Consider the following 21804-nt stretch of genomic DNA (forward strand, 5'->3'; position numbering starts at 1 on the left):
AACCTTTGTTTTAACTTCTGTTTTATCGTCTTCTTGTGTTTTAAACTGTATATATTGTTTAATGTATTTGTGTTTTAAACTGTGTATATTGTTTGATGCTGTTACTTTTGTAACATTGTGAGCCGCCCCGAGTCCCCACGGGGAGATGGTGGCGAGGTATAAATAAAGTTTTATTATTATTATTATTATTATTATTATTATTATTATTATTATTATATTAACAAAAAAAAGTTACCTTTCCACTTTGAAATTATTTTGCAGCAATCTAAGTAAGCTGAGCACAAAGGGGGAGAGTGGAAAGAGGAGAGAGAAACTGGGACATTTTGAAAGCAGGTAAAAAGTAGGATGATAGAATATTCACGAGAACTGCATTTTTTATTTCTGCATATTTTACACACTCACAGAAAGCCTAAATACGTTGCATTTACATGTTGCACAAATAACAAATTATTGATCCAATGGAAGCCCTCGACTTTCATTTAAATACTCAAAGTAGGATTCCAAGATCTAAAACTATCATTCCTGATCTGCTCAGATGCCATCCAAGTTCTAAAAGGAGAAATTGCTTCCTTTTATTCTGAATCCCAATCCTGCATGTTATGTTGGTGTACTCTTGGCATACTGTCAATAAACATAACATAACTCTAGCATAACAGTTCCTTTGTTCTAAAACTTTCCTAGCATTCTTTATTGAATATGAAATGGTATAATAATTGACCCACCCATCATTGCATCAGGTACCAATGACTTTTTCTTTTAAAATCTTATAGTGCGTTCTATTTAGAAATTTCTCTTTCCGCAAGCTTACCTGTTAGAAAACTGTGTCAATACGAGAAACCACATACACACACACCCTTTTTCTGTCTCCTCTTTTCTAGCAGATTGTGATAGAGTTGCTGTCCTCAATGGAAATTCCCAGAAGTTTCAGAATAGAGATATATATTTAGCATTCTTCAGGAACAAAGAATAGTAAACATAGAAGAGTTGTGCTCAGCATTTCCATTCAGGATATCACAATACAATTTACATCATGATCAGGGACATGTGGCCTTCCAGATGTTGGATTCCCATTGGCCTTAGCAAGTACAACCAATGCTAGGGGATCTTGGGAGCTGTGGTCATAGTAAACAGCTGGAGGGATATATATTGTGTCCCTAATTTATACAGCAGAATAATTTTGATATTACAGATGCCATATGCATGCATCTGCTTTATCACTGGGCATATTTGTACCCTGAACTTGAATGAATAACAACTTATAGATTGATTAATATCTCACCTTTCTCACCTAAATGGCTCAAAATAAACAAACTAACAAACATATCCAGTTCAGTTGATTTTTGACTTAAGGTGCAACTACACTGTAGAATTAATGCCGCTTGACACTGATTTAACTGACATGGCTCAATGCTATTTATTTTATTTATCGTGTCAGAAGCAAACCGAGGGTACAGTTGTAACGTATTTAAAAACACAAAGTTAAAAACTTGACATTATACTAAATGTCCTTTGATCTGTAGCTGGACACTTGGAGTGCCTCTGGTGTTGCTATAAGAAGGTCCTCCATAGTGCATGTGGCAGGACTCGGACTGCATTGTAATAGGTAGTCCGTGGTTTGCTCTTCTCCGCACTCACATGTCATAGACTCCACTTTGTGGTCCCATTTCTTAAGGTTTGCTCTGCATCTCGTGGTGCCAGAGCAATCTGTTCAGTGCCTTCCAAGTCACCCAGTCTTCTGTGTGCCCAGAAGGGAGTCTCTCATCCGGTATCAGCCATGGTTTGAGGTTCTGGGTTTTAGCCTGCCTCCTTTGGACTCTCACTTGCTGAAGTGTTCCTGTGATTTTAGACAACTACGGAATTTTAGGATTTGTAGTTCAGTAACACACTAGTACTGTTTGACAGAGAGGGATAAAAACATTGTAAAACTTCCATTGCCATTATGCCATAGCACTGAGGCATGGCAATTAAAGTGGTATCAAATTGCATTAATTCTACAATGTAAATGCACCATTGGTCATGCTTAGAAAACAATTGACATTAACGGGACTGGAATTAGGAATTGTCAATTAGCGCCATTTATTTCAACAGGTCTACCCTTAGCATGTTTTGCTGCACAAACATATTTGTTTCTTGCTCAGAAACATGAGGGAATATGCACAAGATTGTGAACTAAATAACCTCTACATATGCTTACTCAAAGATCATTTCAATAACTTCAGTAGGCTTTGCATTTTTATCAGATTTACCAGTAAGCCACATATAAATGTAAACTATATAATCTTTCTGCACCCACCACCACTGAAGCTTCCTTCAGAAACTCCAGTTGACTTAACATATTTTCCACCAAGCCCTAAGATTTTTTTCCCCTAGCTTCCTTTATGCTTATATGATCCTGTGCAAAAAATCCACATTGATACCCTTTTTGGGCCATCTCCAAAATCTAAAATACATTATGCAAGCTTTCAAAACTCCATTGGCTTCATCAGGTATACAGGAAAAATTGTGATAATATTAGAATTACAAACCTACATTCTATCTTGCTTTGGAGGAAAGAATAGAACTTCTTCATATTCCACTTCCAATTGTTTTGTTTTATTTCTTGCCTCTTGGATTTATTGTCTTCATATCCTTTCTTCCAGAGCCGGAACTTAAAGGAAAACCATTTAAGACAGTGTCAGTCGGAATATACAGCATCCACTTGACCGTTAAGCCATTTATGACAGGCAGATTGTTGAAAGCTTGCCTGAACCAAACATCTTTTCCCATTGGCAAAGGAGAAAGAAAGAGAATGAGAAAGAGAGAGAGAATGAGATTCCTTCTACACTGCCACATAATTCAGATTATCAAAGCAGATATTTTAGATTTTCTGCTTTGAACTGGATTATGAGTCTACACTGCCATATAATCAACTTGAAAGCAAATAATCAGGACTTTATAAGGCAGTATTGAAGGGCCTTGAGAGATGCAACCCTGGCTTTCTTCTTTTATATCCCCAACAAAGATGCTTCTGAGGCTGGCAGAGTTGAAGGTAAAATTGCTAAGAAGGGCAGCACAAATAAGCTTCATTACATTGACCTTTTGCACACTAAAGGTTTGAAAGCAGTTCCAAGCACATTTGCCTGGAGATGCTTAGAAGCTGATTCTTTTTTTGTGTCAGGAGCGACTTGAGAAACTGTAAGTTGCTTCTGGTGTGACAGAACTGGCTGTCCACAAGGACGTTGCCCAGGGAATGCCCGGATATTTTGATGTTTTTACCATCCTTATGGGAGACTTCTCACATGTCCCTGTATGGAGTTGGAGCTGATAGAGGGAGCTCATCTGTGCTCTCCCTGGGTTGGATTTGAACCAGCAACCTTCAGTTCAGCACCCCAACCTTCAAGTCATCCATCCTGCTGACCCACTGCACCTCTGGGGGGTGATAATGACATTTCTTGTGGTTCTGGATTTAAGAATCGTCTCATTTTTACTGGTGAGAAATGAAGAAAATGAAAGGGGTTCAGAATACATTAACATACATATATACAACTTATATGCAATACAGAATGTGTATGTGTGTGTATAGAGGGGGTGTTCTTCTGAAATGTTGTAAAAGGGAACTGTCTACCAAAAATGATGATCGTGGGGAAATCTATCCTTCTGGCTAGCTGAAGACCATTGATGGAGTAAGTGCATCCTTGCTTTTCAAATCCCCTTATTATCCTATCAACAATCCCTGACAGTTTAGTTTTGTGCCAGAGTTCAGATCTCAACTTCTGTTTTTAGTATCCAAGGAAAATAAACATATGAAATAATAATGAAGGAAAGTACCTGAGCATATGTAAAGAACATTCCCCTCAGCACAAAGGGATCATAAAATGTGTTGATAGACCCAAACATTACAAGGGACTTCAGATACACAGCCTTGGAAGGAGATGGACCCTCCTTCTCTTGAGATCTTTAAACTGAAGATGAATTGTATCTGTTGTATTTTAACAGCAGTGCTTTCACAGCATATTCCTGTATGGTAGGAGGTTGAACAAGATGGGATTTCTATTTCCTTTCAGTTCTGATTCCGTGATTCTAACAGTAACAGGACCTAGTGCCATCTGTTTCATGATAGAAACATAGTACACATCTATACCAGTGAAATGCACTATAAAAACCATATTCCTAGTGGCCCTTCTAGACAGGCCCTATATATCTCAGGATCTGATCCCAGATTTTCTGTTTATCCCAAATTATCTGGCAGTGTGGATTCATATAATCCAGTTTAAAGCAGAAAACCTGGAATCAGATCCTGGGATACAGGGCATGTTTGGAAGGGCCCTTGGTCTTAACATTACAGCAGTGAAAAACCTAAATAAGAGCATGAATCTGCATGATTTTTTCATGGGAATGCCCTAAATCCACTATGAAAACCCACACCCAATTCTAAGGACTGTAAGGTTAAGAAAACCTCCAGATCAGATAATTGGCATGATTGCCACTTGTCATGATAATTATGAAAGCACACTAGAATTAGATGGTTAATTGGGCATTTATATGCAAAATAGTAGAGGTATTTGCCTCTGATCTTTTTGTTTTTTGTTTTTTGAGGATGCCGCTGGCATCTGTTAATGATGTGGTTCAGAGGCACTGATGTGACCTGTGTGATTTGTCGTCATATGCTAATGTCTGCATGTTGTTGTTTAAAAAGTCAGGTTCCAAGTATCTAGAGATGTACATATTCAAACTGACATCACTGAAAAAGACAAAAATTCAAATATCTGATTTTTTTTCTTCTTCATAGAAATCTTTCATTTAAATCATCTACTCACTCTATTTCAATTCTGTAAATGGATCCAGTTTTACCTGAAAACAGTGTCATTAAACTATTTGTATCTCTCTATATATCTGTTGCCCCACAGCAATAACAGAACACTTGTTTCTTAATTTAATTTACTGTTTGTGGCTTGCTTCTAGGAATCATAAGGACCTGACAGAAGTGCCTAGTGTGTTTTTATACCACAAAATGCTTCTGGATTCACAATTTTAATGAAGTAGTTCACATACAGCTTTAATTAGCTGATAGCATTTGATAGTTATATTCATAGCCCTGTACCTGGAATCTTTGTTTCTATGCTACAACAATCTGACTATTTTGTGGTTGAGTTTATGGATTCTGATATTGGTGTGCATTCCACATCCCTATGATCTAATGTTTCTATGATTATGATACCTTGGACCAGCATGAAAGTCAACAACAAGCATGAGCAAGTCAAACCTGAAATCTGAAATGATTAAATTGCAGCAACTGTATCTTGGACCTTGTGTAAAAAAAAAAGTCATTAGAAAAAAATGATGAACTTGGGGAAAGTGGAAGGTGGTAAGGAAAGAGAAACACAACCTTAGAGGTGGTGGTTCTCGTGCACCTTAAAGTTGCTTCCTGATATTGTAGATGGTTGTTGTTCCTGTGTGCCTTCTTTCTGACTCATTGTGACTCTATCACAGGGTGTTCTGAGGCTGAGAGTGTGTGACTTGCCCAAGGACATCCAGTTGGTTTCCTGGCTAAGCGGAAAGCCTAATCCTGATCTTGAGTCATAGTCCAGTGCTGAAGTCACCGAGGCCACTTCTACACTGCCATAAAAATCAAATAATCTGCTATGAACTGAATTATATAGCAGTGTAGACTCCTATAATCCAGATAATCTGTTTTGATAATCTGGATTATATGACAGTGTAGATCCAGCCTAAATCACACTAGCTCTATACTGAATGATTCAATCAAGGAAGCCTCCACCCTGAATTTGCTAGACCCAAATGGGGCTCATTCCCACAATCCTAGGCTCACTCTACACTGCCATATAAAATCCAAATCATCTGCCTTGAACTGGTTTATATAGCAGTTTATACTCATATGATTCAGTTCAAAGCAAATAATGTGGATTATATGGTTTGATAATCTGGATCATATGGCAGTGTAGAAGGGGCCTCAGAACCTTAGAAACCATACAGTTTGAAAATCTACAAAATATAAAGATTAAACTTGGATAAAATATTGCAATTATTAAAACAAATAAACCTGTTAAAAACACTAACACTCTGAAGCTCTAACTGTATTAATTTGTGCCTGAGAAACATCATCATCATCATCATCATCATCATTATTATTATTATGCAATAACAATCCATAGGAACCACTTGCTTTTTGCAGTGAGATTTATAAGACTTCATTTCACCCAGCCCGCCCCAGCCACTTTCCCTTTAGGGAAGGGAGCATCTCAAGAAGATTGTTAAAAGAGGTCCCTTCCACACAGCCGTATAAAATTCACATTGAGCTGGATTATATAGCAGTCCACACTGCCATATAATTCAGTGCAATGTGGATTTTATACAGCTGTGTGGAAGGGGCCTTAGATAACAAGGCTTGTGGATATGATGCTTGACTTTAAAATGTCCTTTAACCTTTTCCCAACCTCAGAGCCACAAGTGCTCTTAGGTTGCAGTTCCCATTATCCCCAGTCCACGTGGTCGATAACACTATGTAACTTTTTTTAATCGAGTTTGACACATGTGGGGTGGAAGCACCCACAGACAGTGACTGCCTGGGAAGGAAGGCTAAAATCTTCTCATTCAGAAATTTTACTAGTTATTCCTTTCAAATTTGTATTTTTCCATATCTCTTCCATTCTGTACTATTTACTCAAATTGGGTGAGTTTATTTCCATCTCTATTGTTTTTTTTAACCAATGCTTAAACCATTGTTCTATCAGGCATGAGCAAACTTCGGCCCTCCAGGTGTTTTGGACTTCAGCTTCCACAATTCCTAACAGCCTACTGGTTGTTAGAAACTGTGGGAATTGAAGTACAAAACACTTGGGAGGGCCGGTTTTCTCCTGACATTACGTCTGGTCGTGTCCGACTCTGAGAATTGCCGCCATTGTCCATAGACACTTCCAAGGTCATGGGGCTGGCATGACTACATAGAGCACCATTACCTTCCCGTTGGAGCAGTACCTATTGATCTACTCACATTTGCATGTTTTCAAACTGCTAGGTTGGCAGGAGCTGGGGCTAACAGCAGGAGCTCACCCCGCTCCCCGGATTTGGTTAGCAAGTTCAGCAGCTCAGTGGTTTAACCCACTGCGCCACCCAGGGCTCATACCTATATCTTATTGTATACACTGGAACTATGATAATTTTATTTCACTACATTCCTCCATAATAATTTCCTTCTTCATTCCAACATTTATGCAATCCTTTATTTTATCTACTTTTTTTCCTGAATTTTTTTTTATCCAATATATTTTTGGGGGGACATTTCCATATCATTATACAGTAGAGTCTCACTCATCCAACCTTTGCTTATCCAACATTCTGTATTGTCCAATACAGTCTGTCTCCTGCCCGGATCCACAGCTGTTTCTCTAAGCAGGTGAGGATCACAGATTTTTAAAAAATCTTCACAGGACTGAACTTTTTATGGATTTAACTTCTGACAATGTTGTTACTGTGAGTTCATTTTATGCAATTCTATCTTTATTTGTTGTCAATTTGTTAGTAGTCAATGTTTGTGCAGTCAATGCTTTCAATACACTGCGATGTTTTGGTACTAAATTCATACAGTATGGCTATGCTCTTGCTAAGCACTTTACCCACTGTCTTGCCCACTCTGTGCTGTAGCACCTGACTGCCTAGCACCTTATAGTCAGCCACTCCAACACTGAATCCTGGTCACTGTATCTTGATTTATTGATGGAGTTTTTGTCATTAGGTTTTAAATTTTTGTTACTGATTATATGTCTTATACATTTATGTTAATGTGGTATAATGTCCTAACTACTGTATGGTTTAACGAGGGTTGAATGAAAAGTAATGCCTCCACCTTCATTACTTGAGTTTGGATGGGAATATTTTAATAAATCAAACACAGAAATAATCCTTAGAATGTGCTCTTGAACTACCACTATTCACTTTTCCACATAATCACCAGACAATTGGATACATTTCTACCAATGAACAAGTTTTCTGAAGCCGTCACGGAAGAAGTTGACTCTGTTTTCACAACCAAAGTCTCACAGTACGCATCGTGCACAGATCTTTTCATAGCCAAGCAAAGCAATAATGTGACCCACACGTTCTTGTGAAATGCCGATTATGCTTGAAATTTCTCTCTGAGTGATACGACGATCGTCCTGAATCAATGTCAACCTTTTGTTTGTGAAACTCAATGGCTGCTGTCACAGGACGTCCATCTCTTTGTTTGTCACATAAGTCAAGATGTTCCCACCTCAACATCTTTAAATTTGCTCGCCCAACGACGCACAGTACTCACATCAACACAATCACCATAAACAGCTTGCATTCTCTGATGAATCTCTTTTGGGGTGACACCTTCTGCTGTCAAGAAATCAGTGACTGCACATTGCTTAAGTCGCATTGACTGACCATCTGCATAGAGTTCCATACTTTGCACTTTAACAACACAACCGTTCAATGCTAAGGCTTCCCGCCAAATGGAACTGTAGAGTCTACTGAACAAGCCAGTACCTGCCGCATATCAGTACTGCCATCTGTTGAGGAGTTACAAAGGTGGAGGCATTACTTTTCATTCAACCCTCGTAACTTGTTGGATGTTTCTGTTATATCGGAAACCTTCCTGAGTCCCTCAAGGAGATAGGGCTGTATATAAATAAAGTTTTAATTATATATTTATTATTATTTATTTCACTACATTCCTCTGTCATAATTTCCTTCTTCATTCCAACATTTATCCAGACCTTTATTTTATCTAATTCTTTTCCCCTGAATGTTTTTTTATCCTATATATATATATATATTGGAGCCTCCAGTGGCTCTGTGTGTTAAAGCGCTGAGCTGCTGAACTTGCAGACTGAAAGGTCCCAGGTTCAAATCCGGGGAGCGGAGTGAGCGCCCGTTGTTAGCTCCAGCTCCTGCCAACCTAGCAGTTCGAAAACATGCAAATGTGAATAGATCAATAGGTATTGCTCGGTAGGAAGGTAACGGTGCTCCATGCAGTCATGCCGGCCACATGACCTTGGAGGTGTCTATGGACAACACCGGCTCTTTGGCTTAGAAATGGAGATGAGCACCAACCCCCAGAGTCGGATGTGAGTGGACTTAACGTCTGGGGAAACCTTTACCTATACCTTTTATATATATATATATATATATATATATATATATATAGATAGATAGGATTAAAAAAACGTTCAGGGGAAAAAATTAGATGAAATAAAGGTCTGGATAAATGTTGGAATGAAGAAGGAAATTGTGATGGAGGAATGTAGTGAAATAAATAATAATAGGGGATTTCCATTTCATTATAATTACAGTAGAGTCTCGCTTATCCAAGCCTCTGGATTATCCAAGCCATTTTTGTAGTCAATGTTTTCAATATATTGTGATATTTTGGTGCTAAATTTGTAAATACAGTAATTACAACATAACATTACTGCGTATTGAACTACTTTTTCTGTCAAACTTGTTGTATAACATGATGTTTTGGTGCATAATTTGTAAAATCATAACCTAATTTGATGTTTAATAGGCTTTTCCTTAATCCCTCCTTATTATCCAACATATTCGCTTATCCAAGCTTCTGCCGGCCCGTTTAGCTTGGATAAGTGAGACTCTACTGTAATTGATTGCAGTTTGACACCTCTTGAATTGCTAGTCGGGTGAGGCATGCAACTACAACTCACAGGGAGCTATAGCACTGCGGTGTCTAACTGCAATCATTCCACAGTGTTCAAAGGCAAAAAAGGCAGCTAGGCCGGCGTTTCAGAAAGCTAGGCCGCAACCCGCGCCACTCTCCGTCTGTCTCGCCTGGGCCCTGAGAGAGGAGCGGCGGCGGGAGAGGAGAGCTTTCCCTCTCGGCTGCTCGTCCCTCTCTCTGCTTTTCCTTCTGAGGGAAGAGGAGGAGACCGGAAAAGCAAGCGCGGAAGGGGAGGCCAAGGCGGCGGCGGGGCCCTCGGAGGAAGAAGACGCCTTCGCCGTTTCCGCGGCTCCCCTCCCGCGCCGCGCCTCTTGGTCTCGCCCGCGCCTCGCTCCCTGCCATGTTGGATTGAGCCGGGGACAAGTTGGAAGTTTCGCAAAGGCAGGGAGAGGGGAAAGAGAGGCCGAGGAGGCGGAGAAAGAGAGAGGGAGAGAGCAAAGGGAAGCCCTTCCTCTTCCTCCCCTCCTTCCTCCCTTCCTTGGCCGCAGCCGGGCGCCCACCCCGATGCCCCTCTGAGGGGCCTTGCTTCTCCCTCCGGCTCCTCGGCCTGGCCCCGCCATGAGCAGCAACAACAACGCCACGCAGCCCCCGCCGCCGCGGAGGGTCACCAACGTGGGCTCCATGCTGCTCACCCCGCAGGAGAACGAGAGCCTCTTCGGCTTCCTGGGCAAGAAATGTGTGGTGAGTGAGGGAAGGAAAGAGGGCCGCGGAGGCCTGCCTGCGCTCTCTCTCGGGGAGGAGGCACGCAGGGCCCTGCGCCAAGTGACAGGCCAGGGGGTCTGAGGCGGAATGGGCCCCCTGTGGGGAACGCGGGGCGGGCTGTGGCCTCAAAGGGGGCGCCTTGAAACTCCCCCCTGAGGTATCTCCATGGCCAGGGGGACCTTCAGAAAGGAGACCTGAAGCTCGCCTTAGAGGCACTTCTGCTACTAGGTGGACCTCCAAAGGGGGGGTTATTTGAAACTCCCCTCTAAGGTGCTCCCATAACCAGGAAGACCTTCAAAAGGGGGCTATTTGAAACTCCCATCTAAGGTACTTATATGACCAGGAGGATATTCAGAAGGGGAGACTTGAAGCTGTCCTCTAAGGTACTTCCATGACCAGGAAGACCTTCAAAAGGGGGCTATTTGAAACTCCCATCTAAGGTACTTCCATGACCAGGAAGATCTTCAAAAGGAGAGACTTGAAACTCCCCTCTAAGGTGCTTCCATGACCAGGAGGATCTTCAGAAGGGGAGACTTGAAGCTGTCCTCAAAAGTGCTTCCATAACCAGGAAGACCTTCAAAAGGGGGCTATTTGAAACCCCTCTACTTCTATGACTAGGAGGACTTTTGAAAGGGGATACTTGAAACTCCCTTCTGTGGTGCTTTCATGACCCATCAAAGGGGGAGACTTGAAGCTGTCCTCTGAGGCTCTTTATTACCAGGAGGGCCTTCAAAAGGGAGAAGGGAGGCAGTATGAAGCTCATCAAAGGCTTTTCTTTTCCTAGGAAGACTTTCAAAACGGGAGACTTGAAGTTCCCCTCTAACGTACACCCATTACCTTAAAAAGAAGAGACTCGAAGCTCTCCTATGAGGCATTTCTTCTACTAGAAGGATCTCCAAAAGGGGGTTATTTGAAACTCCCTTCTAAGGTGCTTCCATAACCAAGAAGACCTTCAAAGGGGGAGGCTTGAAGCTGTACTCTGAGGCAGCTTCCATGACCAGGAGTGGAGACTTGAAACTCTGCTCTAAGGTACTTCCATGACCAGGAAGACCTTCAAAAGGGGATGCTTGAAACTCTCCTCTGAGGTATTTCTTTTCCCCAGGAAGACTTTCAAAAAGAGGGACTTGAAGCTCCCCTCTAAGGTACTTTAATTACTAGGAAGACCTCCAAAGAAGACCTCCAAAGGGGGGGCTATTTCAAGCTCTGCTCTAAAGCGTATTACCAAAAGGACCTTCAAAGGGGAGACTTGAAGCTCTCCATAACCAGGAAGACCTTCAAAAGTGGGCTTCCATGACCAGGAGGCTCTTCAGAAGGGGAGACCTAAAGCTGCCCTCTGAAGCACTTTTATTACTAGGAGGACCTCCAAAGGGGGGTTATTTGAAACTCTCCTCTAAGGTACTTTCATAACTAGGAAGACCTTCAAACTTGAAGCTCTCCTGTGAGGCATTTCTTTTCTCCAGGAAGACTTTCAAAATAGGGGGGGGGGGGGGACTTGAAGCTCCCGTCTAAGGTATTTTCATTTCCAGGAGGACCTTCAGTGGGTGGGGGTGCTATTTGAAACTCCTCTCTGAAGCACTTCTGTTACCAGGAAAACTGTAGCCTATGGCTCTTTAAAAAGAGCAACATGAGATACTGCCATTGCCAGGAAGACTCCTGTGGCGCTTGTTCGAGAGGCTGTGACATGGTGTTTGTGGAGAACTAGAGCTTTCACGGGTTGGGGGTCGTCCAAATAAGTCCCAGCTTTTCTGCTCTGTGGGGTTCCCTTGTGGGCTCCTCAGAGAGGGAAAGCAAGCAAGAGCACTCCTGTCCCCTTGCTGAGCCTTTCTTTCCCATATAACCGCTGCTGACTTTTATTTTTCTTGCTCCTGGTGGGAGTGGGAATGGGAAACAAGCCAGGAGAGAAAAGGGCCCTATGAGAGTGTGCTCAGTGGTGTTTGTTGGGAGACAGGAGAGTGCTCTTCCTTCCTTTTCAGCCCCAAGGATTGGGGTGAAGTCTTCCTCTAATACCTCTAAGGGATGCTTCTCAAACCTTCAGGTGTTTGGGACTTCTACTCCCAGAAGCCCCAGCCAACTTGGGACACTTTTAGGAATTCTGGGAGCTGAAGTCCCAAATGTCTCTATACCTATTGTGGCTATGCCTTTATTGTTGTTGAACCTTCAGGTCATTTTGTACTTATGATCACCCTAAGGCAAACCTATCTTGTGAGTTTTCTTGGCACCCTTTATTCAAGGGGAGGTGTACTGTCCTCTGAGGTTGAGAGAGAGTGACATGCCCAAGGTGGTCCGGTGGGTTTCATTGGCCGAGAGGGAATTTGAACCCTGCATCTACACTGTAAAATTGATGTAGATTGATATCATTTTAACTGCCATGGCTCCATGCTATGGAATCATAGCAGTTATAGCTTTATGTGCTCTTTAGCCTTCTCTGCCAAAGAGTGTCTGTGCCTCACCAAGCTACAACACCCAGGAGTCCATAGTGTTGAGTCATGGCAGTTAAAGTGGTGTGAAACTGAAATAATTCTACTGTGGAAATGCAACTGTGGAGGACTAAAGGTTGGTAATCAGATTCTTTCTGATCTTGGGAGCTAAGCTAGGCTAGCTCTTGTTGGTGCTTGGATGGAAGATCCCCAAGAAATAGCAGGTGTTGCAGGCAATATTTCAGAGAAAGGAAAGGGCAAAACCACCTTACCTGAAAAAATCTAGAAAATAATTTGACAGGTGACTTGGAGGCACATGTATACATAACACACACACTTCCTTAACCTTCCCCTTTTTTAATTTGGAAAGTGGGAGAAATGCATAGGTGGGAGATTTGACTCCAAGCAAGTACTCTTTCCAGAGAGACAGTCAAGCTCATGGTTTCTTTCCCTGTCCTCTGCCAAGTGTCCACATTCCCTTCCGTGGGCTACTGTTTGCACATTGGAACTGCTGTGATCTTGCCAAAGGACACAGAGGGGGAAAGGGGGCTCTCTTGGGATAAATTTTACATGGCTTTGCAGTCATAAAGTATGTGCAAGTATGCTGTTTATTTACCAGTAGATTACATGGGGATTTTTTTTCCTTCCTTCTGCTTCCCATTTGTTTCTGTCTGGCAGGTACAGTCCAGGAGTGACTATCCCAGTAATGCTATGCGGTTTGCAGTATGTATGTGTCAACAGCAGAGCTGTTGCAACAGCTTTGGGGAAAGGTTCAGCAGGTTGTTGCAGGCCTGGACTGCACCTATAGGATTTTGTGAACTTTCAGGAAATGAGGTGGTATGATCTGAGTAAGGCAGAATAGTCTTTTGTTTTCCTCTTAAACAATAGGCTTGGATAGCAGGCACAAAATTTCTCATGACATATTTCATTAAAAGCAGAAATATCTGGAGGTTTTTAAAATAAAAAAAACCTAAAAATTCTTGACAGGTTTTTTGTAACTGTATTGTAAGTTTTTATGGTTTAAACATTACACCATGACTCAGGGTTCAACCCATTAGAAGTCCTTGGGCAAGTCAGTGCCTTTCAGAGGAAGGCAAAATTTATCCTCTGAATAAATTTCGCCAAGGAAACCCTATGATAGGTTTGCCATAATCATAAACAGTTTAAAGACTGACAGCAATAACAATGTTGAGTTTTCCAAGTTTGTTCTAGCATTGGTTTTTGCTAGCATTCGGGCTTTAGTGTATGACTATGTATTTCATAAAACTACATTAAACTAATACTCCTTTTCATTTTATTCTGATTTACCCCTTCTGTAATAGATTAAGGAAATTGTAAAAAGCAGTATTTTATCCATTAGTGTTATCTTCAAAAATGTAAATAAATATCTTTAAAACCATTAATAAATGATTAAAATCAAGTTCTGAATCAACTGAATTATAATATTCAATTATAATAAATTATAATGAAGTATAAAGCCTTTCTATACTTAGTCATTAATGGCATTTTTTAAAAAAAATGCTGTAATAACCAAAAGGTCAGGGCATTGGCACTGATTTCTCAAATGTGTATCAGTAGGTTATTGGAAACTATTATGGGTGAGCGGCATTATGAAGAAATGCAAACTCTATAAGGATTCCAGTAAGATAACTGTACAAATTAGCATATACAGAACGATAATAAATAAATAATTTTTATTTCTACCCTGCCACCAGAAGGCCTGCTTCTAGATTTATTTGGATAGAACAGCACAATAGAACTCAATTACGTACTTTTAAAAATTCTACTGGGAATTGGAGGAGTCTTAATGCACATAATTTCTCTCACACTACAAAGTTTTCAGAATCTGTACTTATTAGTTAATCTGTACTTATTAGTTTTTTGGCTGTAGGTAGATCATGCTTGTATTTGTTTACTCAGGCACACTTGTATTTTTTTTTCCAAAACGCTGTTGTAACATTTTTGCATGCATTGCATGTTTTTTAAAATCATTATTACAATATTAGCTTTAAAGTATGGGCTAGGCCAGTGGTACTCAAAGCAGTGCTCCATAAACCAGTACTAGAAAGAAGAAATGGTAGCAATCAAGCACAAATATGGTCTCTGACCTATTGGAAAAAAATAATAATAATTGCTGATCCCTGCCATCAGATAGCTTAAGAAGCACTGAATTAGGCTACAGAGTTTTGTGACTTAGTGGGAGCTGTAACCTGTAATTTTCCCTAATTCGCTCTTAATAGTTTATTTTATCACAGTGACTCTGGCGTTACACGCCAACTTTTCATATGTCCTTTATGTAATTCTAAAATAAGGATGGAACACTTAGTTTTTCAAAGACAGAACTACCTACATCTGACATTTTGAATGTATAATTGATTTTTTCTTAATGTATCCTGCAAAGCCAAGGAAGTCTCAGTGACCTTAAAAAGTATGATTATATTTTGTTAACATATCTTAGGGAGAATAGAGTTGCCAGGGTGGGTGTAAATATTTCTTAGATACCTTGCACTATTTACATTGACTGGACTAAATAGCTGAATGTCAACTTGCTGCCGGTTGGTGCAATGCAGGAGAATGCTCCACCCTTTATGTTAATAGTGTAGTTGGCAACCTTTTATCTTTTGCAAGGTGACTGTGTTAAACTTAAGGACTAGTAGTAGAACTGTCGCTAGCAATAAAATAAAATCTTTCCGACTTTAGGGCAGTGAAACAAATTGGAAACTGTTACAAAGGTATAGTATCAACTGCTGTATTCTAATAGTAACAGATACATTTGGCTGTTGTTAAAAACTAGGACTGTGATGTTCAAGCCACCTGTTTTGAGCATTATAATAGCCAACAGTTTTTTTTTAAAAAAGAAATTCTTAAACCATGACAAAATGTGGGAAGCAGCTACTAAACTTTGTTAAGACATATTTGAATGTCTTTCCCTCCTGGAAAGGGTCATACCTCAATGGCTAAGCAAACACTTAGCATGCAAAAAATCCTACAAGTTCATTCTCAAGGAAGTTCAAGTAGGAATGCTGTATAAACAATATATCATTATCTTTAGTTGTTCATGTAATATCCTTTTTCTACCATCTAGGTCCCATACTGACTTACACTGTACATTAAAGCAGCATAGCTAAAACAATGTAATGCCAAAAGTACAACAGTAAACAACAATCCACTTAAAACATTAATTTAGAAATATTGAAAGGCAATAAATGCACACTGAAGCTTCTTACACATTAAGAACCAGTACCTGAATGAGTGCCTCTCCCAATATGTGCTTTCCCAAGGAATGAGGTTTGGTGGGAGGCTCCTCTGTATACCAATAGTTGGAGAAATATGCCACATGAGGTCAATGGGGGGGGGGGTCTCAGTTGTGGCATCCCAGTTGCAGAATGCCCCCTCCTTGTTTGTTTATGTCAAAACAGGCTTTTTATTAAACCTGTTCAGGCTTAATTTATTTCATGTACATGTGAATATAATACTCAAGAAGTAAGCAGATCAGCAATCTGGTTTGCAGCAAAGTGGATTCCTCCTCATCCAAAGCAATTTCTCTTCAAGAAATATGTATACATTGTCTTAAAGCATCAATGCTTTCACCTTCAGAAATATTACCTTATTAATAAACAAATTTAAATCAATTTATAAATTCTTAATGAATTAGATGGTAGAAGTAAAAAAAAGTATAATAGATTGTTCACCTGGTTGGAGAGAATTAAGAATAGCTAGCAGAGTTATTTCCTTAGAGTCTCACACAAGTTTGTTAAGATAATCAGTTTTAAAATACATGTAGATAGCAGTTCTTTAAAATTCGATAATGTTTTCTCATAGAACTCTCATAGAAAATACATGTCAAGTATATATGGTCAACTACCTGGCATGCCACTTCAAACTTTTCCAGATCTCCTCTGGAAAAATCCTGTTTAATTCTTATCCAGACAGATGGAATATTTTCATACCTCAGTCACATTCTATTGCAGATTTCACACAAGACTACATCTACAGGGTGGGCATTTTATGACATTGTTACCTGAAGAGTAGTAAACCAGATGTTGGCATGCAACTCACCCAACCCCATCCAGGCTTTTCTTGTTACATTTTTTCCTGGTCCTTGCCTATGTTTTTGGCCAGAAATAGAAGAGGAATCCTCTTTTCTGGAAGCCTCCTGGGGTAGAAATTGTCTGTTGTTGCCCCATCTCCTGCAACGTTTGACATACATACCAGTTTTGTAAAGCCAGAGGTGAACTTCCAGCCACTTCCATGTCTGTTTAGGTTTTTAAAAATATTTTATTCATTTTGTAGAGGCCTCTGACAGGTCACAAGGACTAAAAGTTGGGCCTTAGAATCCCTCAGTTGATCAGTCTAGTTGTAAACAGTGAGTTTCAGCTACCTGCAGGCAGAGGCAAAAAAGGAAACGATTTGCTTTAACAAATGTACTGCATTTGTCTTGTTTACATTTCTTTGCAAACAGATATTCCATCTCATGTGAATTTTTTTTCCGAGTGTTGGGAATTCTAGAATACCCTGGTTGCACTGCAAATATGCTTGTCTATGAGGTGTTAATAATTTCAGAAATAGATTAGAATTCTTATTAAGTTCATAAGGAGTTTTAAAATTTTACCTTGGTGAGGTTTAAAATTAACTTTATTTGTAAATAACTATTATATTGATTAGTATCTTTTAATTCTGTTAGAAAACAAGGCTGTCTCTTGTGTCTTCTTCTTACTTTAGGTCAACATTGATATTTTAAAACTTTATTATGTTTTTATTTTGCCCAAATAAACAGTGATGTTTGGCAATACTGCAGTTCTGTTATTCCATAAAACAACTTGTATATTGATATTTTTGTGATGCAGAGAGTAACACATAATTTGCACAAAGAAAATTCCAGGTTAATTCCCTGGCATCTCTTGAAAAAGGCAGGTGGTGGGAAAGTTTTTGCCTACTATTCAGTGCGGACAATTTTAATCTGGTTAAGCAAATAGTCCAATCTGCTATAAGCTTACTGTGTTACAATGACGAATAATACCATACAAGTACCTACTGCTCAATTTTCAGTGGATCTGCAGCAGATTTTATGTCTACAATAAAGGTGTTAATGTAATAATCTATAAATATACATCTAACTTAAAAATTCAGTGAATGGGTGTATTAACACTGTCCATCTGATCTCTGAGGTCGAGGAAATGTTAAAAGAGTATTTTAAAGTCAGACATCCTGTCCACAAGCCTTGTACCTCAATCTAAACCCCGCTCTCTGACTAAACAGAACAAATAGCAGATTTCCAGATGTTCCTGTATCCCAACTCCCATCAGTTCTAGTTAAGATGTCTAATGATAAAATCTGTTTCTAGCACTTAATGTTGCCCATTCTTAGAGATGCAGGGCCTAAATATATTTTGCCGGTTGTATTAGGCAAGAAATAAAATTAGTTCACATTTTAAGCCACAAAACAAATGTTGTACATATACATGAATATTTGGAAAGACAACTCAAGTTTTCCCTCCCCCAAATCATCATGTAATTATTATGTTGAGCTACAAAAGTGCATATGCTATGTGCCAAGCAGACATGACTCTGTGCATATGGGATTTATGCAAACAGCACTATTTTCTCACTCTCATCTAAAGCTTCATGATAAGACCTTGTAAGATAAAGACAAGTATTCTCAAAAAATGTGTACGAACTCGATTGTTTTTTGAATGATGCTACTCTAATAGGCCTTTAAAAATCACTATGTTCCAATATTATTTATAAATTCTGAGTACTGGCAGCTCAGTAGAGGATGTCTATTTACACTGTTTCAGTGTTTTCTGTGTGGGTTGACATTGCTTTCAGAATATTTCCCATTTGCTGCTTTCTTTGTCTGTGAATATAAGTGTGCGGAAGGGTAGAGATGAGAAGATTGGCCTGATTGTCTGATTTTTCAGGAAGCCCGTTATGAGCCAATTTCTTGCTTTTTTCTTTTCTTTTCTTTTCTGAATGCTCTTTGGTGCTCACCCTCAAAGGAACACCAAGAGAATAGAGAATATCAGTGCTTCTTTTAGGTTCTCCCAGAACTGACTTTATAAAATAAGAGTTAAGATTGGACCTATTTTTATAAGAATAATTTCCTTCTCTGAGTACAGTGGTGAAAGGCCTTTTTGAATACCTGGGTAGGAAAATGATGACAGCTACGGGTGTCTGGTTCCCTGAGGCAGTGCAGGTGTTTTCCTCTAACAGTAGGTTGACCATAATTTTACCCCCAAACCTGCCCTTGAGTTACACATGAGATCTACCTAAACCTGAGTATATATTTTGTATTTTCCTGTTATACCCTATAAGAGCAATCAGAATTGGCATTGACTTGTCATTCTGAAATATAATAGAAAATGTATAGCTATAATAGAAAATATATTTACATTTGTGTAAAGCTGATAATTTATTTTAACTTTATTGTATCACAAATTATCTAGTTTGGATTTTTACATTGTCATAAATTTATTTATATATTTATGTACAGGATTTATATTCCGCCCTTCTCACCCCGAAAGTGACTCAATTTAGTGGAACTAAGACTAAATTTAGTGGAATTGAAGTAAACTAGTGATCTAACTATTTAAATGATGTTAAATTGTACTTTGGCAATCTGTGACTCCCAAATAATGAACCTTAGTCTTTCTCACATGTTACAGTTTTTGTTTCATGAAATTTATTGTCTTTTTGTTAAATTAAACTACACTTATAGCACCCTAGTGTAGTTTGACAAACATCATGAACATTGAAGAGGAGGGATTCTCTAAATGTTTGGTCGGTAATCCTAAATTCACTTACCATCACCAGTACCCTAATTTCATGCTTAATCATTAGGCAAGCCCCATGGAGAACTTTTAAAAAACTTGGCCAGTTGTTATAAATGGTAATGGGCCTTATTGCTGTGGATTGGAGAAAGCAAATGAAAAAACCGTGTTTGCAGACAAAATGTTCATTTTCACTCTCAGTTTGGATACTGTATTTCATATGGTATCATAATGAATGGAACTAGAACATAATTTAGACTGCTGTGATAGATGTCTCTCATCACGTATCAGCTGACTATGTATGTCTTTTGGACGATTGGGGCCTAGGGTGCATCTCCATTGTAGAATTAGTACAGTTTGTTTCTGCTGCCATGGCTCGGTGCTATGGAATACTGGAATTTGTAGTTTGGTGAGGTATAATACTCTTTGGCGGAGAAGGTTAAAGACCATGTAAAACTACAACACCCATAATCCATAGCATTGAGCCATCGCAGTTAAAATGATATCAGGCTGCATTAATTCTGCAGTGTAGATGACGTACCCCTAGGATCTCACTTTTGGATGCATACCAATGGATATGAAAATATGCTGAGCTCTGAGATTATTAATTCATTCATTCCTAGGAGTTGCTAAAGCCTTGCCTATGTCCCATACATTTTTCCTCAAAGTATGTTCAACTATTTTGAATTATGGTTTAATCTTGAATAATTATGTGCACACTTTATACATAGGCCATATCATACTAAATGAGACTTGTATTTACATGAACAAAGATAAAATTAAACAGTGGGTCACTGATTTCTTAATACAGTATATTTGAAAAGAAATTGGGGAAATTCCTTGGTGTTCATATTTAGCACCAGGTTTGGAACAATAGGGGAGGTGAGTTATTTGCAGATCTATGAAAGGTATTAGAAGTCCAGCACAAAGCACAGAATTACTACTTGAAGTTTCTAATTTGGAAGATGAGGCGAGCAGGAGTTCATGTTGTTACTAGGCAGCCAGGGTATATGGCTGCACCCCAACCTTCAATCATGCTAGAGAGAGGTCCTTTTCAGGAGTGGCTCCCTCCCTCTGGAATGCCTTGCCAGATGATATTAGATCTGTATCCTCTCTACTAACATTTAGAAAGTGCCTTAAAACCTTCCTGTTCAAGGAAGACTTGGGGATCATAATTCAATTATACTAAATGGCTAGGAAGACCTATGGGTTTGTTTTTACAATTGGGTTAGTATAATTTCTTTTATTGAACTTCAATTAGAGTTTACAGCATGTCTAATATTTATGGTTTTAACTTTTATATTGTATGTTTTATTGGCTGTAAGCCACCTTGGACAGAAGGCGGGATATAAATTTCTTAAATAAATAAATAAAATCCTGATAGATTTTTATCAAAGATTACATTCTAAATGCTCTGGGATTGAGAAAAATGCTTATGTTTTCACTGGTTGTACTTTGGGGCAATAAACAATACATGCAGTCATAGCATAATTTTGAAAGTTCTCTACAATTATAATTTTAGGCAAAAGCAACGTGTGTTTCTTATAAAAATTAAAATGTAGTCAATTGGTTATAGTTCTTCTGAGGCTGTTATGCACAGGTTTCTGCAAGGTAGTATCATTCAGCACAATTTTGTATCTGCTGATTAAATATAACTGGTAAACTGCATGGTGAATAAGAGAAAAAGAGGTTGAGGAGAATGGGAGGCAACACACAGTTTTTGCTCTGGCCCTATTCTCTACCGCTTTGTGACCCATGAAAGAATCCACATGGGACCAAAAATAAAAGATTCCATGCTTTTTCTTCAGTTTATCTGGGGATTAAAATCAAATCTATTTTAAACTCTGTCTGTTGGTTTTGTTTTAATAAGGAAATTATTTTAATAAGGACATTCTTAAGGAAATGCTTTTTTTTTGTTTATTCAGGGGGAAATGTTCAGATACCTATTATCTATATTATCTGTCCTGAAACTTACTGAATATGTTTTTTTATATATTTTGATTGCTCTCTGGTACAGAGCTGAGACAGACATGTTACATAATGTTGTTAGAAGATTTAAAAATCGCATTCCTTTAGTAATGTTCAGGTATAGTCAACTGTCTAAATCTGGCATTCTATTTTTAATCATTTCAGTAGGCTCTAGAATTCAGTTTCTCTGCTTTAGTTCCTGAAAGTCTTATACGGTACCAGAAAATCAATCTACCTTACATTTTCTGTAC

At 39.1% G+C, this 21804-nt stretch overlaps 2 protein-coding genes across 8 annotated transcripts in view; one reads left to right on the forward strand and one right to left on the reverse strand.

Moving 5' to 3' along the window:
- The window catches only part of asb15 (ankyrin repeat and SOCS box containing 15), a 388284-nt gene that overhangs the window by 267538 nt on the left and 98942 nt on the right, over positions 1-21804 (reverse strand). The window lies entirely within an intron of this gene.
- wasl (WASP like actin nucleation promoting factor) overlaps positions 9761-21804 on the forward strand; it is a 42102-nt gene continuing 30058 nt past the window's right edge. The window contains exon 1 of one of the 2 annotated variants that reach the window (XM_008111230.3): positions 9761-10378. In XM_008111230.3, the coding sequence (XP_008109437.1) occupies positions 10256-10378 (123 nt within the window). In that variant the 5' untranslated portion in view covers positions 9761-10255. The remainder of the gene's footprint in view (positions 10379-21804) is intronic. The other variant, XM_003221323.4, reaches the window with a different exon arrangement.

This window comes from Anolis carolinensis, chromosome 5, assembly GCF_035594765.1.
Source record: "Anolis carolinensis isolate JA03-04 chromosome 5, rAnoCar3.1.pri, whole genome shotgun sequence".
Lineage (NCBI taxonomy): Eukaryota > Metazoa > Chordata > Lepidosauria > Squamata > Dactyloidae > Anolis > Anolis carolinensis.